A 16,741-nucleotide genomic window follows, 5' to 3' on the forward strand; every position below is an offset into this window, starting at 1 on the left:
CAAATCCTTCTTGCACTTGAAGTTCAGGTGACACCTCCTCTACCCCACAGCCCACTGTGTTGTGCTTGGCCCTTCTGTGCTGAGGGCCTTCCATCACGAAATCCCCTTATGGCCATAGACCGTTTCGGTCTCCTGTGGTTTTTATTGTATAAAACTCTCCAAGCCCTTCTCTGCACACACAGAATAAAATGGCCAAGTCACCTGCAGCCACCCTCTTGCTCTGCACCAGCCACAGTGGCCTCCTTCCTGTTCCTCAGCTTATTCCAGCCTCTGGACCTTTGCACGTGCTGTTCCCTCTGCGTGGAACCATTTTGTGCCAGGCTTCTTCTCATCCTTCCAGATCAGCCAAATATCACCTCTTCTGAGAGGCCCTCCCTGATATCACATCTAGAGTAAGACACCCACTCCAGCCCTTCCATCATTCTCTTCCTCCCCTTTTCCTGTTTTGTATTCCTTCGTAACGCTTCTCACCCCCAGAAATTATATGGTAGATTTCTTTCCTTTATTACTAGAAGGTCAGCTCCAGGAGGGCCAGGACTATTTTGTTTATTGCTTTGTCTCCAGGGCCCAGCACAGGGGCCGGCATCAGGGAGGTGTGGTAAATAGTTGTTGAAAGAGTAAATGAATAACCAGAAGAAATGCATCTCTCTCCTGATATATAGCTGGGCAACCGATTGTATCTTGCGGTCTTCACAGAGAAACGATTTTGAAAGTATGTTGAATGAATGAATGAATGAATGCATGAATGCATGCATTTCTGTCTCCCCACTTGTAGTAGATGCTAATGTTTGATGAAGGAATGAATGATAGAATCTTTGAAAAGGTGGTGTAAAGAAAGGAAAGGAAGGAGGGAGAGCGGCGATGGGGTGCCTGCAAACACGGGGGCGGGGGGGGGGAATCTCCCATTGTTCCCACCTCCTGCGCCTCGCCTCCGCAGCTGTCCCCAGGGGTGGCCCCAGCGCCCCCCCCACCCGCCCTCCAGCCGGCCCCTCCCCTCTGCGTCCCTGCAGGGCCCTGATGGGTCCTGGAACTGCCTGATGGAGTCAGGGGAACAGTTCCTGCCGAGCCCGCAGGGAAGTCATAAGCTCCAGGAAATGAAGACTGCGGAGCGATGCCTCCTCTCCTCACCCATAACTCCAACCTCATTACGACCGGCCCAGGCTGTAACGTGGGGAATCAGAGACAGCTCCCCAGAGGCCGGAGCACATCTCCGGGATCACAGAGCAGGGCCCCAAGGGGAGGGGGGTGTCTTCAGGCCTCAGCTCCGCCTTTACGCCCAGGCCCTACAGAGCGGGTGAGGAGGGGGTGGGACGGGGTGCTGGGGGTGCTCGCAGCAGGGTCACGGGCCCTCCTGACCTCCGTTAGTTCAGGGTGGGGCCTGCAGGGAAAGAGGGACCAGCATGTCCGGGACTCCTCCCTCCTCTCCTCCCCAGGGGCTGCGAGGCTCTCAAATGCAGCGTCAACCTCCTGCGTCCCCCCTTCCAACAGATTCCCTACCCGGAACCCCTTTCGTAAGGAAATTCTGGTGCCCGTGCCCGGCAAGAGCACTGGGGAATCAAGCATCTGCAAAACGGGTATAAAATATCAACCTTCACAGCTGCCGTGACTCACACAAGTCAGTTAAAGGGATGAGAACTGGCCTCTTTGGTGCCGGCTCATAGGGGGTGGTCTACATTTCTTCTGCCCCCCGAGATTCCAGCCACCTGGGTCACCCGCAGGTGGACCTCTGCCCAGCCACACCCCTCATGCTTCCCACCTAACTCCCCCCACCAGCCGGACGCCTCCTAGACTGCCTGCCTCTGCTCCTCTGCCCTTTCTTCCCACCGTCTCAGATGCCCCCTTTTCCAAGAAACAGCCCTAATTCCCTCCCACCCACCTTCCCCTTGCAGACACAGGTGCCCACTCCCTTCCCGGAGCCCCTCTTACAGCCCTGCTCACACTCTGCCTGGCATTTAGGTTGTTATTGGGAGGTCTCATCCCCACGCCTCTAAACTGTGAACTTATTTTTGTCCAGCCCAAACCTGGCCAAGCGGATGCCCCGTGGAATTGAGTTGTTGAACTGAGCTGAACTGGGCTTGGGGAGAGGGGTGGAGATTGAGCCCCTCACCTCCACTCACTCTTGTCGGTGCCTAAAATTCCTCCATTAAAGCAGCATTGCTGTCCCCTGTAAACACCCACATTAAGCCATTATTCATCATTATGGCTTGAGTAGGAGTTAGTCCCTCAGATCCTTTTTTGCTGAAAGCAGGATCTGATGGAGGGGTGAGGGAGGGAGAGATGGATTGATCTGGGGACCGCGGTGCTGGTCCAGGGTGGGGGTGGGGGGGAGAAGTGTGTCTCAGACCCTGCAAAAGGAATGTTTTCTGGGGGAATGTGAGACACCGTGGTAAGCTCAGAGGGCTTGTGGCCCTGCCCAAAGTCACTCGACACCTCCAAGCAAGGCCGTTGGGGACTCATGTGCCCCATCTCTGAAAGGGGCTGTGCAGGGACGAGCAGGAGATCCGAGGGCCTTCCTTGGGCTCCTGGTTTGGATGAAGTGACCCCTCACCTGCTGTGAGAAGGCAGGAGTGTGGGTGGCAGGCTGGGTGCTGGATTCTGTGCACCCAGGAGGCCTGGGTCCTGGCAGCCCTTGACGACCCCTTCTAGAAGGACCTGCTCCCTCTCTGGGGCGGGGGATTTCCAGGGGCTGGGCCGGGCTAGATAGATTGTCAGCCAGCGTCAGGGGGAACAGCTGGTAAGGGCCCTGCTCCGGTGGGCATGGGGACTCCTGGAGGGAGGACCACGGGGAAGGAGCCGGACCGGGCCGTGAGAAAGTGGGCGGAGGCTGAGAGAGGACAGGCGTGTGATGGGAGTCGAAAGGAAGGATCCAGGGCTGGGGCCTGGGGGTGGGGGTGGGGAAAAGGGGCAGACCAGACCCTGGCCCAAGAAGGCCGGGATCACGACGGGTCACAGCAGGTGTCTAATTAGTACCTAAAAGAACAGCCGTCGACTCAACCAGCCCTGCCACCACAAGGCGCCCCCTCTGACGTTTCTCTTGTTTCTCTCGCAGGATCGGTCCGGTCGGGACGGCCCCTAGTCCTCCAGGGACCCGCCCGGCCGCAACCAGCACCCCTCCGCGCGGGGACCATGGCGCACGGCTGTCTCGGGAGCCGCGGGGGCGCCGCCTGGTGATCCGGCCGCGGCGGCGCGAGGGGGGCGCGGGCGGGGACCCCGGGGGCCAGTCCATGCCCCGGGAGCGGCCGCGCCCCCTCCCCCTGCAGCCGGGCGCCCCCGCCGCTGGGCGGCGCGCAGGGCCGCGGGCCTGTCCGGGTGCCCCGTCGGGGGCGGCGCCCCGGCGGCCGCGCTGAAGCCACCATGTGACGCGGCGCCGCTCCGTGCTGCCACCGAGCGGCGACGCCCTGGTGCCTCCCGTCCATGCTCCTGGGCCCCGGCCCGGCGCACGCCAAGCATGAGGCCGCGGCCCGACGGTCGGGGGCTCCGGGCGGGAGCCGCGCTGTCGCCCGCGCTGCTGCTGCTGCTGCTGCTGCCGCCGCCGCCGCCGCTGCCGGGACGCCTGTGGGCGGCGGGCACACCCGCGCCGGCGACGCCCGGGGCTCGGCAAGACGGCGCGCCCGGCTCGGGCCGCGTCAAGCGCGGCTGGGTGTGGAACCAGTTCTTCGTGGTGGAGGAGTACACGGGCACCGAGCCCCTGTACGTGGGCAAGGTAAAGTGGGCCCCCGCACCCGCTGCCCCCGCGCCCTGGACCCCGGAGACACCCACTGGGAGGCGCGAGGGACCCCAGCTCCCCTAACCCCCGTCCCAGTCCCTGGTGCCTCCGCCCCGCCGCGCCCCGCCTGGGGCAGACGACTGGGTCCTGCCCGCCGCTTCCCTCCGCTGCCCCACGCCCTCCTCCGGTCCCTCTCCCCGGTAAACCCAGGCCCCCCCGTCTTGCATCTAGCCGTGCATCTAGAATGTAGGAGCAAGTTTGCAGATCTGCTCGTGTCACACACGTATTCTCTCCACTCTGCTTAAAATTCTTCAATAGCTTCCCACGCGCTTGGGGTCAAGTCCAAATTTCGTCCCGTTGCCCACAGAGATCTGGCTCCCCCTGCAGCCCCCTCTGCCACACTCCTCTGAGTTTCAGCCCCAGGGCTCTCCCGCGGGTCCTTACAGTGCCCCGCCCAGTCCTGCCCCCGCCGCTTTGCCTGGGTTATTTCCTCCCCCGCAACAGGTCGGTCCTGCTCTTTCTGCTGATTACACTGTATTGACACTCAGGTCTCCACTCAAATGCCACGTCCCCAAAGAAGCCATCCTGACCACACCAGGCGTGGACAGATCCCCTGTGTGTGGCCATCCCTCCCTGTCATGTGCCCTCCAAGGTCTCCATAGCTTTCCTTCATAGCACTTAATTAGGCATGTGTTTGTTTGTGCAGTTCATGTATGTTTTTCCTATTAGACCCTGTTTGTTTTGCTTACTGTTAAATCCAGTACAGACATTGCTCGCAAACTGTTCATTGAATGAATGAATGAATGAATGAAGAATGAATGAAAGTGACTTTCTCAAACTCCCTGAGTAAATGCTCGTGAATGTGGCTAAAGATCTGTGCCTTCGGAGCGTATGAAGCTGGGAAGGACTTTTGTTCAGCCCTTCCAGTCCCTAGCCCCGCATGGGTGTGACGCTGGAGAGGCAGAGGCTAGTAAGATCCAGCCTCTGCCATTTGGAGGCTCCCCGGAGTAGCAGAAATGCTCTGGTAACACGTTACAGGGTAGCACCTTGCACTGAGCAGACGGTCAACAAATGGTATCTGTTGGCTGGCTTCGTGGAGGAGAAAAACACCTGAGCTGGGTTTTGGTGTATGAGTAGGAGTTCATCAGGCTGATGAAGAAGAGGGCATAGCCTCTGCAAAGAGTTGGAGGCCTGAAGGAGGCTGGCTTATTCAGAGGCTTGTCAGCAGTTGAGATACGGAGGCAGAAGCTGCTTCTAGGGTACAGTTCTCTGGTTTCTGCTGAGGCCGGTCAGCCTTCCAGGAAGTTTTGGTCGGCCGACACGGGGAAGAGACCAACTCTGGAGTTGCCTGTGTGCTTAACGAGTCTGAGAATTGGGAGACTGACCAACATGCTCATTTCGGAGGCTCAGGGATCAGGGAGGGGAGGAAAGCCTTGATGTAAATCTCTAGGTTTGTCTTGCAAGAAACCTAGATTTTCTTTAGGTCTAGACACAGTAATCCCTGGTCCGTGGCTACTTTCCCTCCAGACGTGGCCTCAAGGTCACCCAGCCAACTAGTGGCAGAGCTGAGGACTCCTGACTCCCAGCCAGGGCAGTGAGGTGGCGGGGCTGGCAGAATGGAGTCAGGGGGTGGGAAAGAAGGAACCAGTACCGTCTGGGCCGTAGCTGATGGTGAGGAAAGCTAAGAAGGCAGGCTCGGGGGCCAGATGCACCTGAGTTTCGGGCCTGGTTTTGCCAACCCGTGAACCATATTACTTTGACCGAGTTACCTCACCCCTCTGAACCTGTGTCTTCATCTGTAAAAGGGCGGCTACAAGAGACCATGTCCTAGCGTTGTTGGAAGGATTAAGGAAGAAAACAGCCTATTCGGTGTTCAGCCTGCCGCATGTTCGCTGTTGTCTCCTCCTCATTCTCCTCTGAAACACTCTCCCAGACATTCTCCAAACCTCTCCCAGACATCCAGGCCTGGGAGATGGACTTGGGTCCAGGAAAACCCCAGAGAGACGGAGAAGGGCTCGGACACATCTGCCTAAACGTCAGCTTGATGATCTCGGGTACCTGGGCTCTGTTGTCTGCCCGGCCACTGGGGCTCTGAGGCCCCCCCAGCCACCCAGGTCCTGCAAGGATGAAGGAAACCCGCCCCTGATTCAGCACTTTGCACTGCATCCGGCACGCGTGGAACCCTACCTCTGTCTCCAGGAAACACCGTCTGTCGCCTAAGTCCCTTCATTATAAGGCTGGGAAACTGAGGCCTGAGGCAGAGAACATCATACCGAGGTCACCTAGCAACCCGGTGACCAAACCAACCCAAGAGACCCGATATCCCGACACCAGCTGCGGGCCCAGTGCAGTGTAACTGCCCTTGGCTGCGAGCCAAGCACCGTGCCCCGCCCCGGCGTCCTTCTTCTCCTTGAGGCAGCCTCTCCCAACATCCCCACTGCTGCCACGACGGTGTTATCCTCCCCTCCGGCATCTTCACCCCAGCCCCCTCTCTTATTCCCAGAGCCCACCTCTGTGCGGGGAGGAGAGAGAAGTTTCCACCCCTTTGCAAACATTTGCTCAGAGCACGCTTTCTTCGGAAAAGCAGCATACAGCGTGTGGCTCAAGGGGGCCGCCTGGAGCCAGGCAGCCGGGCTCGGATCTCAGCTCTGCCCCTTACTGTCTCTCTGATCTTGGGCACGTTATTTAACCTCTCTGAACCCTGGGTTCCTTATCTGCTGAGACGGGCTGTTACTATCCCCTCCTCAAAGGGTTGCAGTGAGGGTCCCCCGAGTTAGCATATGTCAAGGACCTAGCTTAGCTCGTACCTGCACCTGGCATGTGCTCCGTATTAGCTTTTATTATTAGAGGTCTCGCCTGGTATTCCCACCACCTCGAGCCTCCCAGCTACACGGAACACTACAAACCCCTGCCCCAAACCCCGAAAGCCTTCTTGGCAACCCGATGTCCTGCTTTCTCACCACGAAGCGGTGCGGGGGATGAGGGGGGTGGGCAGGGGGCAGGTGGTCTCTGAATATTCCGTATTCGATAGGAATATGAAGAACATGAGCTTGGACTTTTAAAAACCACCTGTCTCCTTTCCAGCCGAGCCCCACCTTCGTGTGGGCGGTCATATGTGCACACACGCATACACACACACACACACACACACACACACACTCATACCACACTCTCTGGCTCTTTGGGAAACAAGGACTTCTCGTTTCCGTGAATTCACTGCTTCCTGGTCCCCCGCCCCAGGGAGCCGCTGGGAGCATCCGTCCTTGTCGAATTCCAAAGGTAGCTTAGCAACAGCACCATCCGCCGAGTGAACCCCGGGCGCCCAACGGTAACCTATTTTACAAGCGCCTTCTTCATCACTCACCGCCAGACTCCTGTCGCCACCCGGCACCCGCAGGAACCGCTGGGGCCACTACCCGCTACGGTCGCCACCCAGGCCCCGCACCGGCGGCTCCCTCCGTAGTCCTGCCCCCTCAGCAGCCCGGCCCACCTCTTCCAGGAACCTTCCCGCAGCACCCACCCTCAAATCAACCTCCCAGATTTCCATACAATCTGGGTACTTTGACTAATCCCTTTTCCGAACTGTAATTTCCCCCGGGGCTTCTGTCAGCTGGATGTGGATTTTGTAGGATTTTTTAATTTTTTTTTTAAAAAGATAGAATTATGGGGTCAGCACTTATGACCAACTCCTGTGGGCGGTGAGATCTATTTTAGATATACAGCAGGATTAAAGTGGGGAGGAGAGCAGATTTAATTAAGTTGCTAATATTTAAAGAAAATTGATGAACTCCTGGTTTACGAGAAGCACAGGCGTGAACAGACCCCCTCATTCTGGGGGGGGGAGGCTTTTTATTTGATTTGCTTTCCGTTTAAATCCTGGACTCGTTTTATTTGCGTAGCTGCGCTGTCCGTTTAATTGTCTTTAATAAGGAAAACGTACCTCTGCTCGCATTTAATTTTGATTTAATTAGGAGGAAGTAATTAATGGCCTCATAAATCCCATTTTTCAGTTCCCCCCGGGATGAGAAGCCATCACTCTTGTGTTTTCCACATTGTTTATGATCAAGGGCTGGGGCTTGAGGAGGGGGAATTTCCTCTGGGCCAGTCCACACTCGAGGAGGAGGCCGTGGAGGAAAGAACCCAGGATGCAGAGTGAGGCCTCAGGGTTGCCTCTTGTTAGCTGTGTGACTTTAGGTAGAATATAGACCCTCTCTGAGCCTCGGCTTGCCAATCTGTGCAGTAGGGAGAGAAAAACCTCTGATTCACAAGATCATAATGAGACATCAGTGAGGTTACGGTAAAGGGTCTAGCCGTGTGTCTGGTGGCCCTTCTCCACCTGGGGTTTAACAGTGATCGGATCCTCCAGAAATCCCAGAAGGCAGCTGGGGAGTCTTACTGGCAGCTGTGTGTTTCGTGTTCATTTATTCAATACGTTTTGGTGCCAGGCTGTGTGCTGGGTCCTGGGTAGATGGGAACGAACAGCCACATGCTTGGTCCTCAAGACGCTCACGTCTCACACTCACACGTGCATATACTCTTACACACATGCACACGCGCACACTCCATTCTCTCACTTCCCCCATACTTTCTCTGCAGGCCCAGGCATGGGGAGTTCAGCGGCCATAAATCAAAGTTAGTCCACACCTCTGAGGCTCAGGACAGCTGGGGAGACAGATGTGCGACACTGAGGTGTTTGGGGGAGTGTGGAGCAGCGGGGGGAGCGTGCGCAGGACGAAGTGGGGGTGGGGGGCACCTCAGAGGGTAGCCTGAAGGAGAAAACCAGCTAGGTTTAAAAGACAAGAAGGTAGGGGCGCCTGGGTGGCTCCGTCGGTTGAGCATCTGACTTCGGCTCAGGTCATGATCTCGCGGCTCGAGAGTTCAAGCGCCACGTTGGGCTCGCTGCCGTCAGCACAGAACCCGCTTCGGATCCTCTGTCCCCTCTCTCTCTCTGCCCCCCCCCCCCCTCTCTCTCTCTCTCTCTCTCTCTCTCAAAAACGAACATTAAAGGCAGACGACGGTACTAGAAGGTACTAGATGATGCCCCTGTCTCTCCGTCAGGTCAGGATTTCAGCCTGTGGTCTTGTGTCAGGAGACGGGGACGAAGGGTGACCCTTGCCCCCTCCTGAGACCGGGGTGGGAAAAGGAGACTAATTTGCATCGAACACCTACCATGTGCCAGAAGCTTCCCCACATTGTCTCATGGATCTTTGGAGCGCAGGGGAGCAACAGCGTGTCCTTTACAGATGAGAAAACTGAGGCTAGGAGAAGGGCAGCTTCTGGCTCAGGGCCACGCAGCAGGGCAGTGGAGAGGCTACTCCGGTGGCTGGTCCTGAAGCCAAAGCCCGTCACCTCTCCTGATCTGTGATGTGCAGTCCTCTCCCAAATGATGAAAGAGAGGCCGCCTGTGACTGGGGCCGGGACGAGGCAAAAGGGGTGTGTGTCCGGGCCCCCTCCTCCAGCCAGACTGACAGATTCGCAGGGGCCACAGACGGACAAACTGCACTTTGGAGTCAAACAGATGTAGGCCCAGCTCAGTCTCCTCACCTGGGAAAGGGGGTTACATTGATGTGCATCTAATTCCATCGTGGAATTAGATTTCTACAGAGGCCCCACAACACATCTGGCACATAGTAGGCGCTCTGTACATAAGAGCACTGTCCTCCAGCCTCCACTCACAACCGAGAGTCTTGAGAAGTGTCCTTCTGGGATAGAGACCCAGGTGCACTTTCTGACTCCGGAGCTGGGACCCAGGCAGGCTGGGCAGGCAGCCCCAGCCAGGCCCAAACCCGCAGCTCTGAGCTCTTGGTTCTGGCCCACGTCACTCAGCCCGGTCTGACTCTGCGGTCCCCGGAGGGTAGCCACTGGGCCACCGCGTAAGCCCCAGGTCATTCTTCACAGAAGGACATCGGTGACATCACCGCTGGGTTCCACTCCCTCCTCCCCACCCGTCACTCGTGAGTGATCCCTGCCCGGAGTCTGAGTTCACATGTAAGCAAGTAAGGTCTGCAGGGACAGGATAGAGAGCCAGGGGACAGAAAGGGAAGGCGGCGATGATCTACAGAGGGTTCGGGTCATTATGAAGTGCTCTCCTTTAATCCTCACTGCACCCAGAACAGACTCAGAGAGGAAACATGAACAAGCCCATGATCCCAGCGTGGGTGAGTGATGGGATCAGGAGATCGGCTTCCCGACCTTAGCTGTGTGACACAGTGAATGACTTCCCCTCTCTGTGCTTTAGTGTTCTCATCTGAGAAATGGGGAGAATAGTATATTTCCTAGGGCAGAGCTGAAAACTACTTAGATGATAGCTGTTAAGAATCACCCCCCAGGCTGTCTGTTCCACCACACGGCTCAGAAACGTTCACTGACACAACAAGCAGGCGACACGTCTGATTGGAAAGTGCGTGGAGGCACTCGCAGACGGAACGAGTTGACCCTCTCCTGTCCCCATCTCCCCTGGGCAAAGGTGGAGGGAAGACATAAACAGCAAACAGGAGAGACGGGTCTCCTCATCCCCGGCACTGCCGATGATTCAGGGCTGACGTCCTGAGATAATTTTATTGGGGGCATTAAACTGAGTTATGAGGTTTTTACAATCCAGCCACTTATGAGAAATCTATTAACAGTAACTGGACAGGAAGAAGGCTTCTCGGTGGAGCCCAGAACGGGCATTAATTGGGGCAATCTATAACAGGACGGGGACCCGGAAAGGTTCCACCAGACGCCTCCATTTACTCCCCGCAATTTCTGCTGAGAATCAGCAGACTCGCCAAAAAGAGAGAGATGCCCATTAATCGGCTAATGAAATATGAAAATGTTTATGGGCCATTCAATCTTCCAAATGGCACTTCTATAATCCACCTTTCAGACACAGAGTTCCACTAGCAGAATTTATACCCGGGTTCCTCCCGCGTGGCAAGGGGTGGGCTTTCGTCCCTCTCCGCGACGACTTCATTGGCACCTGTTATCCTGCTGAGTGGGCTGGGGTACGTGGCATTCTGGCCCGAAAGGGGCCTTAAAGATTCTGTCATTTGCATTCAATCTCTGTAGAAGCTTAGAGCGGGGCAGGGACCCCCCCCCCCCAAGGTCACCAGCTTCATTGGATGATTTTCCCTGTGCTTAGAGCTGCCTCAGAAATTTGGGCATTGGAGGATCAGGACCTAGGTGTTTCCGTTTCGGAGAATAGCCTTCCTCCTGGTCCCTTGCCTAAGAAATCTGAGTTCAGTGAAAACAGGCTGGGCTTTGGAGCCTCACTGTGCCTGGATTAAATCCCAGTTATATATAGCTAACATTTAGTAAATAATATAATAATAACGATAGCTACCATTTATTGGACACTTATTATGTCTCTGGCAGGGCTGATTTTCAGCTGGTACACACCAGTACAGTTGAGCCGGTCGTTAAGATAGTGGAAAAGTAAATAATCTCTCTCCTCTCCCTTGGCCCCAGTTGCCTCAGCATCTTGGACCTCTCCCTGGTCCCGTAGCCACAGGGTCCTGCCTGGCCCAGCAAGGGCCCTGCTGCGATGCCATGGCAGTGCCCCTGCCATGTTGGCTGGTAAATATCACGTGCCCCGTGGTGCCAGGCAAGTGCTAATATCTTCTGTGGACTTTAAACTGAGCCCCCCAGCACCTCGAGGAGGGAGGTGCCCGTATGATCCACGTGTTACAGAGGAGGTGACTGGGGAGGCCCAGAGAGGTGCAGTGACTTGTGCGGGGACACCCAGGGGTATGATGCTCTAGCCAGGGCCACGTCGCACTGCCTCCTCCTCCCCGAGGGCTGCTCCCAGAAGGCTTGACGACGGAGTGAGAAAGCCCAAGCCGGAGGCCAGATCCGTTCCTCTAGCTGTCTGACCTTGAGCAGACCATCCCACTACTCTAGTCCTGAGGAGGAAAAGGAAAAAGAAAACCAGCTGTAAAATAACACTACTCTAGTCCTGAGGAGGAAAAGGAAAAAGAAAACCAGCTGTAAAATAAGGATAGAAAACCTCCTCTAGCAGGTTGTTTTTTGTTTTTTTTTAAAGAAGTACGTGAATTGCTTAGCACAGCTCCTGGCACGGAGGAGGTGCCCCTTCGGTGTGCATTCCCTTTCCTCCCCCCTCCCTTTCTCTGCTCCCTGTCCCCACCACATGCCAGGCTCAGAGTCTGGCGGGGGTTGGACCTAGAACTCAGGATGAGGTGAGAGACAGCCATCTGGAAGCTTGTTCGAAATGCAAGCACCGAGGCCCCCCCCGCCAGACCCACTGACCTGCCCCCCCACCCCTGCCTCCCCAGATCCACTCGGACTCGGACGAGGGTGACGGGGCCATCAAGTATACCATCTCAGGCGAGGGCGCTGGGACCATCTTCCTGATTGATGAGCTGACGGGAGACATCCATGCCATGGAGCGCCTGGACCGGGAGCAGAAAACGTTCTACACGCTGCGGGCTCAGGCCCGGGATCGCGCCACCGACCGCCTGCTGGAGCCTGAGTCGGAGTTCATCATCAAGGTCCAGGACATCAACGACAGCGAGCCCCGCTTCCTGCACGGCCCCTACATTGGCAGCGTGGCTGAGCTCTCACCCACAGGTGGGCGGCGGGCTCCAGAGGCGCGGGGCTGAGCCAGGGCGTGGGGGAAGGGGAGCTACGGGGCTCTGAGTGGGGGCCTGCCGTGGGGACTGGCTGACACCCTAGAGGGGCAGGAGAGACAGGAACCGCTGCTCCAGACAGGCAGGGGGTACGGGCATGAGCCCAGGTGCCCGCAGGGGCTCAGGCATAGTTATGACCCGGTCACAGCTGCGCCCCTGGACAAAGGCACACACGTGACCTCGGGCACATTCACGGACACGGACCCCACACGGACACGGCCCTACGTGTGGACGCAGCGACACCCTGGGACGCGGACACGCCCCACGTGCAGTCACGCACACGGGCCCAGCCCCACTTACAAGTTCGGCTGACCTGCACACGGCCCTTCCCCGGAGCTCAGCCCCACGCAGACCTCGCACGGCCCTTGGCCACAGCCCCTACACAGGCACGGGTGCACCTGCCCGCAGGCGCACCTGTACCTGGAAACGGCCAGAGCCGAACACAGCTGAAACGAGGCCCAGCCACACAACCAGACATGACCTCACCCCCAGCACAGCCACATACGACCCCACTCAGGAAACAGCCCCCCACACACATGGAGCTGACGCACAGACACAGCCACCCCTACAGAGACACGGGCAAGAGCCACAGACAGACGTTACCCCCCGCGGGCCAGGCTCCACCAGAGTGTAGCTACAGGAGGCCATGAATGTGGGTGTAGGCTGCTGTAAACACACACACACACGCGCGCGCAGGTCCGCACGTATGCCTGGTGTGCATGTGCATTCACACGTGAGTGTGCAGTGACCAGATGTGGCTGGTCAAACGGCACTTTAAGGCCTGTGCGTGCACAGGACGTGCTATGTGTCTGTTTGAGTGCATTCATTCATTCATTCACTTAACAAGCATGTACAAGGACCTACTAGGTGCCAGGCACTGAGAACATGGCATTGAAAAGGCAGACAAGTCTCCCCATCACGGAGGATACTTTCTGGCTGAGGAAGACAGGCGGGAAGCAAGTGAACACACGCGTCATTGGTCTGGGAAGGCTTATCTGAGGAGACGACATTGAATGGAGGCCTGAAGTTTGTGAAGGATAGGCCCTGGGGGAAGAGCATTCCAGGCAGAGGGAACCGTAGCTGCAAAGGCCCGGAGGAGAAGTGGAGAGGCGATCGGGTCGTGCAGCCCTGTGGACCACAGTCAGGGCTCTGCCTTTTATGCTGAGCAAGCCGGGAAGTCAGTGGAGAGGCTTGTGCAGAGGACGGATACAATCTGACTTAGTTTTAACAGGATCCCGTGCTGTTCGGTGAAAATTAGATGGTGGTGGGGCTGGCCGTGGGGCAGGGACAGAAGCAGATTGCCCATTGAGAAGGATATTGCAATTACCTGGGCAGGAAATGATGGTGGCTTGGAACGAGGTGGGACCAGTAAGGGTATAGAGAAGAGGTCGACTGTGAGGTGTATTTTGAAAGTAGAGCTGAAAGCATTTGCTAATGGATGGGATGCGGGGTGCGAGAGAGAGACAATTCGGGGATGATTCCCGAGATTCTGACCTGGGCAATTAAACTGATGGGATTTCCATTTACTGAGACGGGAGGAGCAGCTGGAGGAATAGGTCTGGAGGACAGAGGGACATCAGGAGTTGGTTTCCATCGTGCTGAGTTGGAAGTACTGATGAGACTGCCAAGCGGAGACCTTGCGAAAGGCACTTCAATATATGGGCTCGGTGGAGAGAGAAATCGGAAGTTGTCAGGAGCAAAGACCCGTGGACTTTCAGAGCCCAGTGATTACCTAGAAATCAATTTTGAAAACGGGGGAAACTGAGGCTCAGAGGGGCAGTGATGTGTCCACGGTCACACGGCAAGTCTCGGACTTCCTTGGTCCTGCAGCCCCTACTCACCCACTCAGACTCTGGCCCTGTCTCGCTTCATCCCTAACGGACCAGAAAGACCAGAAAAGACCAGAAAGGTGGGAAGAGATGAGGCTGGAGAAGGAAGCAAGAACCATACCCGAAGGACTTGAGGGAGGCACCGAACCTGGGAAAGACTTAAGCAAGGGCGCGATGGACATTTAGAAAGCTCCCTCTACTACAGTTCGGAGAACGGGTGGGGACAGGGGACTCAGAGGGAGGCATCCACCAGGTCTCCACCACTTCACCCCCACTTCAACTCTGAGAGATGGCAGGACTGATGGTAGCATCCCCATTGGACAGATGGGAACGCTGAGGCTCAGAGAGGAGAAAATGTGCCCACCGTCACACAGCAAGCCGGTGACTGAGGAAGTCAGGGCTTGGGTCCCAGACTGTTGGAGTGGCAATGTCTCTGTGTCAGACTTGGGGGAACCAAGGCCGAGAGAAGGGCAAGGGCACATCCAAGGTCACCCAGATTGTTGGAGGCAGAACCTCCCCCCCCCCCCCCGCACCCACCACCGCCGGGTTCGTATCAGCCTCAGGCGCCCCTGTGCTGCCTCACCTCCCTCTCCCAGCCTACTGACTCTGACATTCAGCTCAGGGAAGAGTCAGGCATTGGGACTCAACTCGGACAAGCCAAGGAACCCAGGAGGGGGAGGGAGGAAGCAGAAATTAAATTAGTTTATTTCATTTGAGCAACTTTTTGAAGGGGAAGCAAATCTGACACCGGGGTGCTTGCGGAGACTGCAGGCAGCTTTGAAAATCAGTCACAATTACTGAGCCTCCTGATCTGGGCTGAGGAGGGCGGGCCCGACAGGCGGCACCAGGATCTGGGCAGCTTCGGAGATCAGAGGGAGCAGGGACGCAGCTTGGGACATGAAAGGCGGCGGCACTCGCAAATTAAACCGCTCACAGCTTAAAAAGGAAGGGAAGTGTGCCGGGGGCCTCCGATGAGCCACGCTTCTGAGGAGGGGCAGCCAGGCAGGCCGAGCCTGATGCGGTGAAGCAGGTCCTGCGGCCGACAGTCAGGAGGCCTGGCTCCCTACGTGACCTTGGGCAAGTCCCTGCCTCTCTCTGGGCACAAAGTGTTCTTCTAAGCACCGAAGGGGTTCGTTCACGCAACAGACATTTACTGAGTGCCTACTCTGTGCCGGGCGTTGGGGATGCTTAGGAAACCTACATACATATAGAGCAAGGAGACAGACAAGAAAGAAATAAACAAGCCAATATAGCATCAGCCCTGTGGTCCAAATGCTGTGAAGCTAAGGGAACTGGGCATTATATTGGGGGAGTGCTATTCTAGAAAGAGGAGTCAGGGTGGCCTTTTTTTTTTTTAATAAAAGAGGACATTTGAAGGAACCAAGGAGCTATGTGAAACAGCGGTTTAATACTTTGTTGTGCACCCACATTACAGTGTATTGTTAAAATACAGACTGATGCCCCTATTCCCCCCAGGGTTTTTGATTCAGCAGGTCTGGGCTTTTAGAAATGTTTGCATTTTTAATAAATTCCGAGGCGATGCTGCTATTGCTGGCTCAGGAACCACACTTGGAGAATCACTAAGCTGGAGGGAGACTGTTCAGGCAGCGAAAACAGCAAGTGCAAAGGCCCTGAGGCATTGTGTGTTTGTCACCTTTGAGGAATAGCAAGGGGTCAGTGTGGGTGAAGAGAGGAGTAAGAGAGGAGGGGAGGGTGTCCAATGAGATCAGAAGAGGTTCCGGAAGCCGGATCATGTAGGACGTTGTAGCCATTGAAAGGATTTTGGTTGTGCCGTGATCGAACTTATACTTTTAAAGGCCGACTTGTTGGCCACCATGCTGAGAATAGACTTTCGGGAACACACTTGGAAGTAGGGAGATCAGCGCAGAGGCAGCTGCGATCATGCGGGCGAGAGGTGAGGCTGATTCGTAGGCGAGTGTAGGGTTTAAGAAGGAATGGGATTCCGGATGCCTGTTGAAGGTAGAATCAACGGGGTTTGGGAGGGATTGGATATTGGGGGGTGAAAGAGAGACAAGGCAAGGATGATGCTGAGATGGGGAATGCTCCAGAAAGAGCAAGATTACAGCACAAAATTAAGACTCCACTCTCAGACATGTTAACATTAAGACGTCTACCAGAAATGCCAGTGGAGTTGTCAAGGGGACAGTTGGATCTCTGAGTCTGGAGGTCAGGAGCTCGATCAGGGTCAGAGATTCAACTGTGGAAGTCATCAGCAGAGAGGAGGAACTTAAAGGTCGAGGCTGGATGAAATCAACAAGAGAGTGAGTTTTGAGAGAAAAGACTTGGACTGGACAATCGCTTCATGTTGGGGGCACCAGACCCCTACCCACGAGTGTCACAACCTGGCCAGGGGACAGCAAGTCTCCGCAGGGCTTTCATGCACGATCCAACTGCACCTACTTATTAATGCCAACTACGTATAAGACAGTGTGCTTGGCACTGTTGAGGATGCAGAAATGAGAAGTTCAAGCCAACACACATCTATTAGCCACTGCTTTATTCTGGGCACTGCAGGGGATGTAAAGATAAGTAATTGAATTAAATCCACAAATGTTTAT

At 56.1% G+C, this 16,741-nt stretch overlaps 1 protein-coding gene across 1 annotated transcript in view; it reads left to right on the forward strand.

Moving 5' to 3' along the window:
* The first annotated feature begins 3,448 nt into the window (after window positions 1–3,448).
* Window positions 3,449–16,741, forward strand: part of CDH22 (cadherin 22) — a 65,871-nt gene continuing 52,578 nt past the window's right edge. The window contains exons 1-2 of the mRNA XM_030309471.1: window positions 3,449–3,703; window positions 11,980–12,274. Of these exons, the coding sequence (XP_030165331.1) occupies window positions 3,449–3,703; window positions 11,980–12,274 (550 nt within the window). The remainder of the gene's footprint in view (window positions 3,704–11,979; window positions 12,275–16,741) is intronic.

The sequence above is a fragment of the Lynx canadensis genome, chromosome A3, assembly GCF_007474595.2.
Source record: "Lynx canadensis isolate LIC74 chromosome A3, mLynCan4.pri.v2, whole genome shotgun sequence".
Taxonomy (NCBI): Eukaryota; Metazoa; Chordata; class Mammalia; order Carnivora; family Felidae; genus Lynx; species Lynx canadensis.